The 17,139-nt window shown below is 38.9% G+C and overlaps 2 protein-coding genes across 2 annotated transcripts; one reads left to right on the forward strand and one right to left on the reverse strand.

The window, feature by feature from the left end:
• Positions 1 to 1,471: 1,471 nt before the first annotated feature.
• LOC103455477 (transcription factor MYBS1-like) lies at positions 1,472 to 3,789 on the forward strand. Its single transcript, XM_008395062.4, has 2 exons — positions 1,472 to 2,678; positions 2,998 to 3,789. Exons 1-2 carry the CDS (start codon positions 2,248 to 2,250, stop codon positions 3,488 to 3,490), a joined length of 924 nt encoding a protein of 307 aa, XP_008393284.2. The 5' UTR covers positions 1,472 to 2,247; the 3' UTR covers positions 3,491 to 3,789.
• Positions 3,739 to 8,644, reverse strand: LOC103455478 (histone deacetylase 15). Its single transcript, XM_008395063.4, has 18 exons — positions 8,507 to 8,644; positions 7,926 to 8,185; positions 7,632 to 7,802; positions 7,439 to 7,547; positions 6,937 to 7,007; positions 6,529 to 6,604; positions 6,314 to 6,378; positions 5,983 to 6,038; positions 5,735 to 5,858; positions 5,501 to 5,626; positions 5,348 to 5,398; positions 5,178 to 5,246; positions 4,966 to 5,074; positions 4,712 to 4,791; positions 4,537 to 4,619; positions 4,381 to 4,426; positions 4,118 to 4,289; positions 3,739 to 4,025 (listed from the first exon to the last, which is right to left on the reverse strand). The coding sequence occupies exons 2-18, from the start codon at positions 8,181 to 8,183 to the stop codon at positions 3,907 to 3,909; spliced, it is 1,785 nt and encodes a 594-aa protein (XP_008393285.2). The 5' UTR covers positions 8,184 to 8,185; positions 8,507 to 8,644; the 3' UTR covers positions 3,739 to 3,906.
• Between the last annotated feature and the right edge of the window lie 8,495 nt (positions 8,645 to 17,139).

Genomic DNA, 17,139 nt, shown 5'->3' on the forward strand with positions numbered 1-17,139 from the left:
CATTTAGAATGGCCCTCATCTTCTTCACTAAAATATTTGTGGACTAACCATAACTTCTGGGAGAGAAAAACTTGTGTAAGGGTACCAGGGTCATGCCATCCGTAATAAAGTTTTTACTTAATGTGAGACGTGTCATACAGGATTCTGAAAGGTGCTAATAGGGCGGCCGGCAGAAGCCTAGCATCTAGGTGTTTAGGCGGGATTTAGGCAGAGACTAGTTTTTTAATTTTAATTAAATTTATTATATAACATACAAATGAATGTCTACTTGTATTTGGAAAAATATACATAATTGTATTAGCATACATAAATTTCAAAATAGAATGACATATGAATTATGAAGTATTAGAATATATCGAAAACATGAGGAACAAACATATAATGAGCGTTTATGCAAGTATTCAACAAGTCTTTTACAATTTATTGAAAAAATAAAATGCAAAATAAAAGTTATATATTTTCTCTCTAAGTGAAGTTGGCGACCTAAATAGGTGCTTAGATGGGTTAAGCGGGTGCCTAAGCAAATCTAGGCGTGTTTTCTTAATTTCCAGATTTTTAGGAATTAATCGAGACGGTGGCTAACCGCCTAACACCTAAGTGAGGGCCTAAACGGTGCTAGACGGGAATTATAACAGCAGTGGACATAATCAAGCAGCCTTACAAATTGGTTTCGTGGTTTAATTGAATATATGTTAGGTTGGTTTTTTATCTCTTTGTTAAAGCCACAAACCGTTAATCAATCAAGAATGATTAAGACGGTTTTGACATGATGTTTAAGTCCACCCTCAAAGGCCTAATCTCATTGAATCATAACATACTTCTAAGTTTAACAATAATTCTAACTAGTTTTATTGTTTTCTTCTAAAATTCTACACAAGAAAATTACAAGTTACTGTGAGACTTGTTTTGTTTTCATAAAAAGTTCATGATATACATATATAGCAATACTGATATATATATATATATATATATATATATATATATATATATATATATATATATATAATGAGAGGGTGTGGGAAATAAGAGAAAGGTGATTGAGATCGACTCCGAATCTCAAACTCCAGGGCAGGTGGATTCAGCAATCTAGACAATTCAAGAGAGAGATGAAGCAGAGAGAGAAAAATGAGGACGTGGTTTTGCATGTGAGGTGAACCAGTAAAATGAGGTTAATAGAAGCCGCTAATTTAAATCAATAGTCCAGATTAATAAATTTATCGGCTTCAGAATTTTAAAATTCGAAGATGATCTCAATCCAGAAAAATGAGGCATGCTAGGTTCGACAAAAGTAAAATTGGAAATAATGCATGTTGGTCAAATTTATATGATATCTCTTTTTCAGAGTTGGAGTTATATGGGGGCACATTTTAGCAACTTGAAATTGAGAATTGGCCACGTCTCAGAGATAGAAAAAAAAAAGAATCTTTCATCTTTCCATTTAAATTGAGACATACCATTGCATATTGTCAAAAAGAGTTACGTGATTGAATTTGCGGAAACTTGCATACATTTGTTGTTTGTTAATTTAATGCCTTCCTTGCATATATATATATATGATTATGCGTTTTTTATGTGATGTTCCATGCAACAAGGTACAAGTGCATGCAAGGTTTTCTCCGGTAAAAAAATATGCAAGTTTGCAAGAGTAAATATGTTGTTGGTATTGGAAACAGCTTCATTGGTTTACTTTAACAGGTGATTATTCAGATCATGCTGGTATATGTACTCGATTATAGTTGAGAACTGAGTTTGCATGTGATGGTGGTAGTTTGAGAATGTCTATGGGCCTCCAAAAGTTTCTAAGTTTCACCCCCTCCATGATTGCCATTGTCTTTCTCTCTCTCTTTCTCTCTCTTCATCAGCAGTAAGTGATTCAGAAACAGTAGTGAGAGATGAGAGAGAGAGAGCTTGAGATTTTTTGCTCAAGCTTGTCCTAGATGACAAAGAACCCATCCCTTCAATTCCAAAGTGGTCCTCCTTTCTCAATTGATAATTTGACAACCTCTCTCCTTATCCTACACACACCTTCTCTCTTCTGTTCCCTAACCCTCTAATCCTACGCACCCTCTCTCTCTCTCACTCCCTCCCTCTATCTCTCCTTCTCTCTCTAAAACCCACTAACCAGAAAGAAAGTGAATCCAACTCCTCACCATTTTCACCATTTTCCCATTCTCTAGCTACACCAAGAGCTACCTTCTTCTGCAAACCCTAGTTCTCAAAACCCTAATTCTCCAAACGTAAAAAACCATGTCGAGTTCTAGCGTTTGGAGCAAAGAAGAAGACAAAGCGTTCGAGAACGCAATTGCCATGCATTGGATCGATGAAAATTCAGAAGAACAGTGGGAAAAGATTGCTGAGTTGGTTCCAAGCAAAAGCATGGAGGAGTTAAAGCAACACTACCAAATGCTAGTCGACGACGTGGGTGCAATCGAGGCGGGGCGAGTGTCCCCGCCTAACTACACAGCTGATGAAGCTGCTAATACAGTATCGTCCAGTAAGGACAGTGGCCATCGTGCTTCTTCTTCCGGGACTTCGGCTTCTGATAAGAGATTGAATTGCGGTCACGGAGGTGGGTTTTTGGGTTCAGGTCACGACTCCGCTAGCCATGGCGGTAAGGGAGGATCGAGGGCGGACCAAGAGAGGAAGAAGGGGATACCGTGGACTGAAGAAGAACACAGGTACACTCGTTATATTGCTTTTGCTCATATATAAATCTCTATTTTCAACTGTCGTCGCGTGTAAGTTCGTATTTAGGAAGGACGCATTTGAAGCATACTTACTAATTTGAAAGATTTGCCTTTAAGTTTGGAATTAGGTCAAGTCAGATTCAGGAAAAAAACCATGTGGGATATGCAAGTGTGGGGAGATCAATGTGGGGAGATAAGCAAGTGTAGGCAATTTGACATTATTAATGTCGAGAAAGCGTTATTGTTTGTTTATTGTCCTTCAATTCTGTTTCCGATTAAAAGTTTGTAACCAGTTTTATTTTTTCATCAGGTTATTTCTACTTGGTCTAGACAAGTTTGGGAAAGGGGATTGGAGAAGCATTTCAAGAAACTTTGTCATTTCCAGAACTCCAACTCAAGTAGCAAGCCACGCACAAAAATATTTCATCCGTTTGAACTCCATGAACAGAGACAGGAGGAGATCAAGCATCCATGACATTACAAGCGTCAACCACGGAGACGTTTCATCTCACCAGCAGCCGCCAATTACCGGGCAGCAGACCAGTACGTACGCGCCAACTGCGGCCACCACGATAGGAGTAGGAGTAGGACCGCAGTCGGTGAAGCACGGGCCTCAGCCACACATGGCAGGTTTAGGGATGTATGGAGCACCAATGGGGCACCCGGTTTCTGCTCCTCCGGGGCATATGGCGTCCGCCGTGGGCACTCCAGTTATGCTTCCTCCAGGCCACCACCCCCATGCCCATCCTCCATACGTCGTCCCAGTTGCTTACCCAATGGCACATCCAACAATGCACCAATAACAAAACAGTATTTTTCTTCCTATTTATTAGGGTTTTCAGGTCTCAAGTGGGTTTGAAAGGGAGCAATAATACATAGTAGAGCAGAAGGCAGAGAATAAGTACTGAGAAGTAGTACTAATTTCTATTCGAATCATATTTTTTTCGTAGAAACATCCCGAAATTAAAGCTGCATTCCTCGTTGTAAAGACAGATTTGTTATCGGGGTCTTGCCGGAATATATTTACGCGAGATAGAGAGAGAGAGAGATCTGTACTCGAATTGAAATTCATAAGTTCTGATAATGTATGATTAAAACATCATCGCTTGGCAAAAAAGCGAACGGAAGCGGTATCAATACATCGTTCCTGAGCTAGCTGTTTACAAAAATGCATCAAACTACACGGGGAAGCATATGTGCTTACGATCAGCAGAGTCGATCACCAATCCTTCCGGTTTACATGGAAATGCCCGTTTAAAAGATGATACAATAGAGCTTTCCTTCCCCATTTCCAAAACAATGGTGCAAGAGTCCGCCGGCTCTTTTTAATTTGCTTTTCTGCAGGCAAAGATAGAAAGGAATGTGAATTTTTTTACGCTGCGCTAAATTAACTCCATACAGCGGAAGGAAAGAGAGAGAGAGTTCCTCACTTTTGTTTTGAACAGAGTACGTTTTCATTTGTGACTGCAATTTCGTAAGGCTGGATCCGAGAGCAGGCCAGTATTTATTTTGAATTTGAAGGACCTCCAGAACGGTTTGTAGGCCGGATCTGGAAGGTAAAGTGGTGTCCAATTCACATCCTGGACTTTCACCCAGCAATACCTATCTCACAGATAGACAAATCAGAAACATATTTCGCATATCCAGATAGAAATGTATTTTGGTCTTTGCGTGATTTGTATGAAATGGTTACCTTGATTACTGCAGTAGCAGAAGACGATATTGAACGGAGATTGTAACTGCAAAAAGCAACATTATCCAATTAAATTTTCTCAGGTTAGATACATATATGTAGCAAGGTGTGATCCACTAAGAGAGAAGAAATTAAAAAAAAAAACGAATCACAAACCCGCCCTCAAGAATAACAAGCATCTTTCCTCCAGACAAGTCAGACAACATGTGTGTCATCTTTTCATAGCCCGCAGGAGTAACCTACAACAACAAAATCATTAAAACGTAAGACACACTAAGAGAATACAAGTCCAGCAATGTGCTCGTCTGCAATGAAATGACTAAGTCCTTACATCACAGCATCCCAGTGGATCACCTCGTGCTGCATCAAATCCTGCTGATATGATGGTGAAATCGGGAGCAAACTCAGAAGCTGTAAAAATTTCAGAAATCGCTTATATCAGAGAATCAAATCCAAACCGTCGCAATTGTCTAAAGAAAACATTAGGTATTCACGAGGACATATGTCCCAAAACGGACAGAATAGTTAAATAGCAAAGTTCCCTGTTATCATTATGATACAAGTTTCGTGTTAGGAAATAACAACCTATAGGAAGCACAACATGCTGAAATGCATATATGTAATCATTGTCACCAACTCCACCACAACTCCATGGAACGTTCACACAGTATCCTTCAGCCCCCATGGTTCCAACCTGAAATAGTAATCACGTAATCCCATTAGATATAGTCCAAAATATTATAGAATAATATGAAACTGAAAAGGAAAACAAAAACCAATTGCAATCAGTTTAGTACCTCGTCAGCAGCTCCAGTGCCAGGATAAAACTTCCCTCCTTCATGTCTATGTAAGGATATATACAAGACCTAGAAAATGAGCTCAACTTATCAGCACTAAAATCTAAATAAATGCATAACGCAAACAGACTGGACATTCCAGTTACGGTTTTAAATACAAGGTTGCTCACCGATTTGTTCTGATCAAATATTTCTTGTGTGCCATTCCCGTGATGAACATCCTGCAGGTTTTATTGATTACTATTTCAGGTTTGAACATATCTACATATAAGCAGCTCACAAAACACTGTAATGAGATAAATACATTAGGGTATAAACCTTACCCAATCAACGATTAGCACTTTCTTAGCACCAGAAACCTGACCTGCTAATGCAGCAACTGCTGCATTATTGTGGAGGCAAAACCCCATAGCCTGTCTTACACCAGCATGATGACCAGGAGGCCTAACCTGAGTCATCCAGTAATGTGCGTAACTTTAATAAGAACTGTGATTTTCAAAGAGTTCTCATTACATCGATAATTCTGAAACAGACGAAGTAAGAGAAAGGTTATGTACAAGGGCAAAACCATTTTTGGCACGTCCAGAAACAATTGCTTTAGCAAGATCAGCACATAAACCTGCTGCAAGTCTAGCAGCACGTGCTGAATGTTCATTGGCATATGTGTCAGGGGTGAAATAACTGCCAACAATACATAATTTATCAATTAAAAGACAACATCAATAAATCATACTATCACAAATGCAATCTCCCAGAGAGAGAGAGAGAGAGAGAGAGAGAGAGAGAGATGCGCAAATAAACATACCTTGAAAACATATGGCCTGTATGGTCAACTGATTCAATATGCTCCAAAGAATGGACCTTTATTTTAAAAAAGGAAAAAATAGAGCCAACAATTACAAAATCATAGACCAAGGGAGACGATAAATATTATAACTGTCATTTGTTTCCTTTTACCATTAACTAGCCACACAAAGTCCTCGTCTTTAGCATCTTGACAATGCAGAAAAAGGTTTGTTATGAAATGAACTACAAACCCCCTCCGAAATCAGGACTCAACTTACAAAGATCCAATTTCCTTAGTCGTTCACAGACAAAATGGCAACAGGTCAGATGTTTGATGAATGGTTACTTACCATCTGAAGTTCTTCGCGAGTGATTTCTCTAGCAGGAATTGGATGGCACCTTCCTGGAAATATACCTGCATAGGTTGAATTTTCCCATTGTGTATCAGTTTAAAACAAAATAACACCAACATCCATTACTAGACAAAGTACTAACAGCACGCCAGAATACAAGCTCTCAATAGCAACAATTGACATGCAAAAAGAACTTCAGTGAAGGTAAATACCAGCTGTAGCAAGGCTAGCAGCAATGGCTCGAATACGATCTGGTCTTTCTGGGTGCGGATGTGAGTTCATTTGAACCTACTCTAGCATAACAACCACCAGAAAAGAAAAATAAAAGTATTACACAAACAGAAATGAGCAGTTTCCAACTTACCACATTAGTGTCACAAAATAAATGTATATTAAACGATTTAGCAAATTTATAGTACTTTAATATTACTGCAGTTTGGGTTTTTACATAAGGATAGACATGAAACTTCTTGTAAAACTGCTTTGTAGATCTCCACTTAAGTTATATGTAATGAAGAAAGAACACCTATTTGCATCTAAACAACACACAGACAAAAAAGAACAATAAATGAGAACTAACAAAGAGTATGAGGAAGACATGTATTGCAGCAACACCATACTTCTGAATGTAGCAACATTCTCTCATCGAAACCTACAGCAGTGGAACTCTTTGACGCTGAATCTTGGGAGCCTGCATTTACCAGAAAAATATAATTAAAAACCAAAACAACACATTAACGCCATAGTGATACAAATTTGGAAGTTTACCAAAATTCATCATCATTCATCAGTTTTGACAGACACAGACTTAGAGTGATACTATGCTAATATGCAATGCACCAAGTCACGACAGACACACTTAGAGTGATACTGAAACATATCACACCAAACGACCCACCCACAAACAAATATACTTGTAGATCAAAATGATGAAAACTTTTGCTGCTATATCTGGAACCAATATTCAAACTTAAAGAGGCAACAATAATGATTCATCCCAAACAATAACATTAGCTAGGCAATAAGACAATGAAAAATCTCAAAAGATTATTCTTGCGAGAAATTTTCAAACATTGACACACCAACCATTTGAAATAAACTCAATAGTCATCATGTACCGACCTTTGTGTCTTTCTCTAGTGTCAGACATAGTCTCAGTGGGGCTTGAATCAAAGGCAGATGCGAAACACCCCTGCCTCAAGATACCAGATTCTCTATGTTCTCGACATACCTGCACAGTAATAACAGCTATGCCTCCTTACATGCAGACAGATGATATATCAAAGGCAGAATAGTACGAATGGGAAGAACATACATCACAATGATCAATATCACCAAGATTGGGCATTGTACAGTTGGTGCAGAACCATTTCATTACTTCTACATGCTGTTGGAAGGGATCCCAATCGCTATCATCATCCTCGTCATCGAGGTCTTGGTTGTACATGTCTTCTAATGTCATTTCCATTTGCTCTGCTGCCTTTTTCTACAAAACAATAAATTTCAATCTCTAAACACAATCATTACACGCTATATAAAGCACGAAAACTGTTCCAAGCAACTACATTCTCGAATGTGAGTCATATATCGAAGTGCCACTGCCACTTACACTTAAAACATCAGTTGGTGCATCTTTTCCAGATACTCCTACATCTCCTTCCCCACAATTTTCCTCACGACACGGTCTAGATTTCGTTCCGTGAGAGCCCGAGCTTCCACATCTCCCATTAGAGCCTTGACATTGAGCTTGGTTGTTTGGTTTGTGAAGACTTTTCTCGGCCGCCCCATTTGCTAAACGACCCATTGAAAGTGCTTCTGGTGCTAAGTTGTTTTCTGAGCTTACATGGGCACTTTCAGCCACAATCATTCCTTTAAAAATTCCCAAAAAAGTTTAAAAATTTCATCCATTTTTCCATGTAACAAAATTATATTTCACATCTTGCATAATTTACCGTTTCAAATTTAAAAAATTTCGATCATTGTCTTAAAAAAAAAACGCAACTGTAGCAGAGATACTTCAAGATTTGAACTCTGTACTATACAGTAATATTGATTGTGGGTGTGAAAAAACCCTAGATTGTACTGAACGCGGATATACATATATATATATATATACATGCATATATGTATAGGTCTGTGAAATATACGAATGAAAGGAGGAAGAAGGAGGAGATGGAGTGCTAACGTTACCTGGGGTAGGACAGCTTGGGGATCTTACTGTATCAGCAAATTCCGAAGGGAAAGCAGAAGCTCAGAAGCCCAGTAGGTTGCGAGCTATGAACTATCCGATTGACTGTTTTTTTTTTTGCAATTATACCCTTATAGTTTATTATTTTCAATTATTTTTCTCAGAAAAGTTGTGTGTTTTTCATTATATGCCTAGTCAATGGTTTGCGGACTCTATTTCTAGCTAGGATTTTTGGTTGAGTTTGAAAGTTCAGATTCTACTTTCACTAAAACTTTTTTCAGTTATTTTAAAAGCACTTATAAACATGCACACATCTTTGTGGCATCCAAATTTGTTGATGCACAAAATCAGAGGTCTTGGAATAACGTAAATCCAACCGTAAATCTGCAAGTAATGTAAATAACACAAGATGTATCGTGGTTCACCCCAAAGTTCAGGCTACGTCCCCACACTAATATTGTATTTCTAAGGAAGAGAGAGCTCTGAGAGGATGAGAGGGCCTAGGAATTGGCATCCCCTAATTGTGAGGGTGAGGAGTCCTTTTATAGAACAAAGGCTCCTCACTTATTATATATTTGCTCATTTCTTTATTACATAATTACATTTAAGTCCCATGAGTATTGTACGAGATCTAAATACGAAGGCCCTAAATATGGTATAAACAGTAGTCCCCCAAGTCTTCAGTCAAGAGAGTCTTTTGGTTGGAGACTTGAAATTCAGTCCATGTGTGGGCCGAAGTAACTAGATGTTGTCTTGAACTGATGCTCGATATGAGGCGGTGCTCAATCTGAAATGATACTCAACTAGAAGTAGCACATGCTGCGAGACTGCTCGGCTCGTGGCTTATGTTGCCCTGGTTGGCTCGGCTTGTGGCATTGAAGGTAAGGGAGTCCCTTTTATAGAATAAGGGCTCGCTCCTCAATACATGAATGATAGGCTAGAGTTGATGCTCTCTAATGATGGTGAGGGAGTCCCTTTTATAGAATAATGACTCATTCCTCAATACATAAGTGATGGGTGCTTTCTAATGAAAGTGAGGGAATCCCTTTTATAGAATAAGGGCTCGATCCTCAGTACATAAATAATGGGCTAAGTCCCCCAGGTATTTTTCATGAGGCCCAGTTGAGGACCAATATATAGTACATAATGTAGTCCCCCAAGTCTTCGGTCAATAAAGTCTGTTGGCTGGAGACTTCAGATTGAATCTATGTATGGACCGAAATGGCAGTTGTTCGGAAGCGGTATTTGTATATCCTACACTGAAGCTTTGTAGGTGAAGCTTTGCAAGTGAAGCTTTGAAGCTGGAGCTCTGTAAATGAAGCTTTTGAAGCTAGAGCTTTGTAAATGAAGTTTTTGAACCTAGAGCTCTGTAAATGAAGCTTTTGAAGCTAGAGCTTTGTAAATGAAGCTTTTGAAGCTAGAGCTTTTGTAAATAAAGCTTTTGAAGCTGGAACTCTGTAAATGAAGCTTTTGAAGCTAAAGCTCTGTAAATGAAGCTTTTGAAGCTAGAGCTTTTGTAAATGAAGCTTTTGAAGCTGATTGACATGAGTGATGCTCATGAATGTTTATGTTGATTGATATGAGTGATGCTCATAGATGTTGACATGAGTGATGCTCATGAATATTTATGTATGATTGATATGAGTAATGCTCATGAATGTTTATGTATGATTGACATGAGTAATGCTCATGTATAATTTGGGAGTACTGGACGTACTTTTGATCACCTGGTTGGTGGTAATAGCGGCAGGTTGCCGAATAATTTTGGAGTACTGGGCGTACTTTTGATCACCTGGTTGGTGGTAATAGCGGCATGTTATCGAATAATTGTGGAGTACTGGGCGTACTTTTGATCACCTAGTTGGAGGTATTTTGGGCTTATGGACCTTCGCCCTCTACACAACATTCAGCCCATTTATTTTGGGCTTTGTCGTTTTTTTTAATTACCCTCTGATGGGGTTATACAGATGTCTCCGAAAAATAAGAAAAATAAATTACATCATACAAAAACAATAAAAGCAAATCACATCATTCTGGTGGGGTGTTTATTCCTTGTTTTTGCTTTCTCTTTTGCTTTCTGCTTTGCTTTTTTTTCCTCTTTTGCTTTTTTCTTTTCCGTTGTCCGCCATGTGCTCCCCCATGATTCTCCCTTCCGTTCAAATGATTCTCCTCGCTGGCCTCCACATGCACGTTCATCTCCCTCACATGCAGCTCCCCACCTTCGGTCCTCTGCCCGAGGTACATCTTTTCTCTGTGTGTGATTGAAAGCATCTGAATCTGGCCTGAGAAAACTCAAATAATAATATCTCTTTATCGGACAAAATACCGATGAGGATCTGGAAACGAAAGGTGCCATGTCTCTTTCTCATGTACCTTTATCAGACGACAGCAGAGATATGCATCTTGTAGCAACAGGATGAGGAGTTGAGGACGAAGATGACGAACGACGTCGCCAGAGTAAGCTCGAAGAAGCTTTCGAAATCAAGTCATTCAAGCGCATACTCAGCGCCTACCTCAACTACTCACCACCACCCGTGGTGCAACTCAACCACCGCCATGATCCTCCAAATCCTTCAAATCACATCCTTGTTCTGCTTCTTGATCTCCATGGGTAGGTCCAGCAAAGATCTGACCACTGATTTCATCTCCGACATCAGAGCCGGTGGGATTATGTGGCTCGCTGGCCTGAAGCATCCCCATGTCTCTGATGTTTCCCTTAGCTTCTTGTACTCTTCTGCATCTGAATAAATTTTCAGATCAATGGCTGGTATTGTCCTGCAATCTTACATATTATAAGTGATGAGCCAGAGAGTTGGCTAATCCCACCACGATCCCCATCTTCACCTGACCCCTATTCGGACTTTGCTGGCCGGAAAATCTCCTCGATAAATCTTCGCCGTTCATCATCGCTTTCCCGACGGTTGCAGTGGTTACGGAACCTTCCATCTTATCTAGCTCTTCTTCTTGTATAAAACCCTTTGAACTCTCTATGTTTTTGCGAAGTTCTGATGCAAAGTACAACACAAGTTGGTTTTGGGAGAAAACGCAGGAGATTTGACCGGAGACGATGCAGGGGATTGAGCCCCCGTCGAGGCCACCGAGAGGGATGCCATTAGGACCCAAAACAACGTCGCTGAATTGAGCCATTTGTAGAGAGAGAAACTCAAACAGAGATTTAAAGGGAGAAATAGAGGAATCTAGTGAGGGTAAGAGTTGAGAGGCGAGATGCTGATGGTGTTTGGATCAAAGGTGATTTCTGACATGCTTGTGGTCTTCTTCATCGGAGGCCTTGGTCTCTTCCCTAACAACATTCTTCTCTTCTCTGCTGAGATTTCTAGCAACTCCAAAAGGCTACAACTGCAATTCTCTCTAAAATCTAGAGAGAGAAAGAAGTAAGATGGATAGACATAGAGGAGGAGGGAATGTGGCTGTATTTCATCGATGCCGCTGTGAACGGGAGCTGAAGCGGAAGATCTGGGTTTTGCAGTGACTGTGCAGGTGTTTGGTTCTTGGGTTTTTGCAGATTCACAGTGGAGGTGAAAAAATGAAAGAGAACTGACACAACTTTTCGTATCGATTCCCATAGACAGCGCCAAATGTTGATGCACAAAACTGGAGGTCTTGGAACAACGTAAATCCGACCGTGAATCTGCAAGTAATGTAAATAACACAAGATGTATCGTGGTTCACTCGAAGGTTCGGGCTATGTCCACACTGATATTGTATTTCTAAGGGAGAGAGAGATTTGAGAGGATGAGAGGGCCTAAGAATTGGCCTCCCCTAATTATGAGGGTGATGAGTCCTTTTATAGACAAGGGCTCCTCAGTTATTACATATTTGCCCATTCCTTTATTACATAATTACATTTAAGTCCCCTGAGTATTTGTACGAGATCTAAATACGGAGGCCCTAAATATGGTATAAACAAAACTAATAATGTGATATTATGAGTATTAGCATTCTCATATAGCTTTTGAGCTGACATACCAAATGTGTAACGAAGAAGAGATTTGCATGTAACATGGATGTCAAAGTGGTCATATCCCAAATCAACCATACAACGTCATTTAAGAAAGAGCAAGTGACGACACGTGATAAATGAAGTCTTTGTTTCGTGCAAGATACACATACACAAGCAAGTAATGTGGATGTCAAGGTGGTTAGTATAACACAAGGCTGATACCATTTATATTCAAATTTACTAACAAAAAGTTTAGGGTTACTCTCACCACCAACGTCAAGACATACCCACAACTCGAGCCAGGAGGATTTACACTTGGCATCTAGCAGCCAGTTGCCACCAATATAGATTTACATAGGAATTTACAGATTGCGTGCCAACGATGATTGCTAGCAACGGAACTCGAACTTTGGTAGGGCGACACACAAGATAGGGACCTTACCAACTAAGACAACCCTCGTTGGCATTTACTAATAATGAATTCTTCTTGAAGTAATGATGGAATTATATATATCTGCAAAAAAAAAATTGTATAAAAGAGAATATGAAAGTCATTATCCATAAGATCTTCAACATCGTTTTTCAGATCTCACACTCAGGAGCTTACGGATCGAAAAATTTAGACCGTTTGAAAGAAAGAGATTTACGTTAGAGAGACATATGTATAAGGTATGATCGCAAAATTTAAATTAAACAGTCAAGATTTCTCAATCGGTGAGATCCAGAGAGAATCTCCTTTCCAAATTGAGAGGATCTGCCAGCGTGACCAGATCCACAGAGATAAAAAAATGAACCTTGTGTCCTGATTGGAAGATGTACCGTCACCATCTTTATTGGCTCTTTTTTTTCCCCAAAACAAGGTCACATACACGAGTGCATGGTGGTGATGTGTCCAGACAATACATGCACAAGGCCCATGCTCCTCATCATCATGTGGCTCAGGTTACCATTGCTCAACATTAGTCCCACCGACTATGATGACCTAACCTGCGAATCCTCGTTAGCTAGGTTGTGTGCCCGATGATAATTTATATGGTACTTATACATTGTTACAGAATATCTTATTTTAATAAAACGAGACTATTTGGACAAACCAAACTTACACATTTTATCTTATTGACATAAAATGCTAACATAGATGTACACTATGCCATGTAAGTCTTTATTCATGTGCCCACCTCCTTCATTCAACTTCCAATAAATTAACGTAGTTTAAAATATCGTTCTAAAAATAAAAAAAATAAAAAAACTTTTAAGGCACTAGGTTTATTTGGCATTGATGATATTCCACAAGGATGAAAATGAAGGATTAACTCTATGGAAAATTACAATTAGCATCATATTTCAAAAGGAAGTATAACAAAGAGTTGAAATGCCTTTCTTTTTGGTCTTTGAAAGAATGAACTGTGTGGCAACTAGCTGCTTTTAGAAAAAAAAAAAAACCAGAGGGATTCAATAACAATTCTATTGGAAGATATGATGAAAGTACCAAAATTTTATAATATCCAAATAAGAAATGAAAGTCGGTACAGATAGTTCATATTAACATTGAAAAATGAAAGAAAAATGAAGAAATAAGTGATTTTCAGAGGCGAATAGCTCGAAAAAATACACCAAATACTCGTCCTAAATTCCTAATCATGCCAACAAAGAAGCATAACAATGCATCTTCTGAAAACGTAGAGCCTTCCTCTTCCTTCTTTAAGAAACCCGCAACCCCGCTTCGACGAAAACCTTCTTTTCGAGGCTTCAACGGTGTTGGTATCGCTACTCTTCATCTCCATCTCTCTATTTCCAGAAAACTCTTTGAATTAGTTCTATGGCTCTTTCAGGTCAGTAGCTCTTCTGGGTGAGCTATTTTTGGATACAGGAAGGAAGGTTTCTTATAGGGAGGAAGGAAGGTTTCTTATAGGGAGAAGATAGTGTGGGATCCAGCCAGACCCAATTTGGGGGGTCCCAAAAAAAGGTATGAATAGATAATTAGTGGCTCTATTACTGGTCAGTAGTCAATAGTCATGCACCTTGGTCCTTTGGGGCCCTACTCTCTGGGCATGCCAAAGTGCCAACCTAGAAATAGAGAGATACACTAACTAGGTCACGTAGGAACTCCAATCACAAGAGTGTTAATGAATGATTCACTTTGGATCTCTGTGTTTAGAGCTCTGCATCATTCAATTTCAATAATACAATATTTATTAGTCTATTTTACTTGTTCACTACACAAAAATTCAAAAACTTAAACGGCTTGAACCACTTTCTCTTTCTTGAACGGTCCAGATCTCTTGGTTTGCAGGCTTCAGACACAAAGATTCAAAGTTAATCTCATTCTGTTAATGGCGAGAATGAGATACAGCTAGTAATAAGTGATATGTTCCTCTATTCCTATTTGAGTGATGAGAGAGGTAGAGAGAGGAGAATACACAACTCATTGCTCGCATGATAGAAATTATTCTGTTTTAAAAGAAAAATATTCGGTTTCTTATATGTAACTGTAAGAAGCCGTTTCTCCTGGATCAAACTTAGTGTTAAGTACCACAATTAGCCCCAATTATAAGTTTTTAATTGATAACTTAGGCACTTTTGAACACCCTAAACTAAAACATGGATGAAATTGTGAACGAACCAAACCCTACATGGCAAATTGGCAAAGGACCCACCCAGCTTCTCTTTTCTTTTCTGCTTTCTAATCATCAGAGGACCAGTTGAGTTTTATAACTTGTGTGGCCTGGATAATTGACAATTGAGAAGACTTGAACCAACAACCACAATATCATCAGACAACAAAAGCGACATAGCTGTATGGAACGGTCGGGGGCCAGTGCGCACGTGATATTCACCAGAGTGATATGGTCACTGTCCGTGACATGGAAGACAAACTCAAAGGTTTTACTCAAGGGTCACATTTTTTGTTAGGTCGAACAACTATATCTTGAGTTCAGATCATTTTCGGATCTCTGTGTTGAGAGCTGACGGACATTAAAATTCGGATTTTTCAGAAAAGAGAGATTTGGACTGTTCAAGAGCTTGGTTTTGAGTGAGTTGAGCTCGTAAAATAGACTAATAGAAACCGCAAAATTTAAATTGCGTGATCTGAATTTTCGAGTTTGTCGTTTCCGAACGCAGGAATCCAAAAATGATCTGAATTCCTATATCTTTATCGATGGCTATCACCTATCTACGACTCTACTTTTGTATTTGATATGGGAGCTTCGGAGTAATTTCCATTTTATTCCCCATGCTTTTTCTACCTTAACAATCAGATATGGGAAATACTAGATAAAGAAATGAAAGCTGGACCCCCTACCCAAAGTTGAAAGTGAGAGAACAATGGAAAATTTTAGGGTTGGTTTCGGTTACCGTGACAATAGCGTATCGGGTAGAGTTTCATATGATTTGAGATACGTATATTGGATATACCACTGTAGCGCGATATTGTTAATCAATAACTCATTGCTACATGGAAAATTTTAGGGTTGGTTTCGGTTACCGTGACAATAGCGTATCGGGTAGAGTTTCATATGATTTGAGATACGTATATTGGATATACCACTGTAGCGCGATATTGTTAATCAATAACTCATTGCTACATGAAAAATTTTAAACACGCGACATTGTTTTGCACTATTAGTTCAGATAGGTAAGTCTTTCTCCTAATGCAGGGGTCATAAACTCATAAATTCATAATGGACATATATGAGAAAGAAAGTTGGAACTTTTAAGCATTGTTTTGAGAGATTCTCTCATGCAATCAAATTTTAATATCATTGGCTTTATCACCATGTATATAAAAAGTGCACTAGTTGTTCAATGGACAATTACCACGTGAGTTAGTGATATGAAAGAATCTCGCATCCGGAAGAAAATAAAATTTTAGTTCGACTAGCATTCTTCCACTTGACACAAGTACTGGCGGATGCATTAAGAGCAGGGGATCAGCTGACACCCCCCCTGGCGAACTTCAGTAAATGTCTAGGGATAACTTGAGTGCTGACCCTTCGAACTTCGGTGAATGTCCATGAATGACTTAGGTGCTGCTCCTTTAAAGGTTGGAGTTGCCCTTCATATATGCCCTTCAACTACTTGATAAAATGCATTAGAGAGGTGTTGCCCCTTTACAGTTTAGTCTTAAAATTATTTACCTCTGGCTTGTTTGTTGGTTGTGATTACAATTGTAGGCAGAAAAAAAGAACCAAGTAAAAAACTATCCAAAAATGCAAAGTAAATGAAATGGTGATCTCAGAGAATAACAAAGCATCATCATTCTTGGATAAATATATTAATGGAATGCAATGATATCAAACATTGTTAGTGTGTTCAAGATAAGTGTGTTTCTTTGTTAAGTATTCATATGGGAGTAGCCTTAGAACATGTTAGTTATTCACGCAAATGATGCATTAACAGGTGTGTAGTATGCCTTTCCAAATGACTTCAGGCCTACCAAGACTCGATGAAATGACGATATGCATGCTATTTCTGTTAAAAAAAATTTACGCGTGCAGCGCGCTATTCTTACTGACCTCCCTAATATTATTTCCTGGATCCACCATTGGACCCAAGAATCCAAGCCGACAGTATGCAAATAACAAATGCTGCATGCATGACTGCAAAAGCCTGATGCCAGAAACTATTCATGAAGAAAAGAGATTTCAGCAGTACAAGTTAGGCCTACCAATC

This window comes from Malus domestica, chromosome 14, assembly GCF_042453785.1.
Source record: "Malus domestica chromosome 14, GDT2T_hap1".
Taxonomy (NCBI): domain Eukaryota; kingdom Viridiplantae; phylum Streptophyta; class Magnoliopsida; order Rosales; family Rosaceae; genus Malus; species Malus domestica.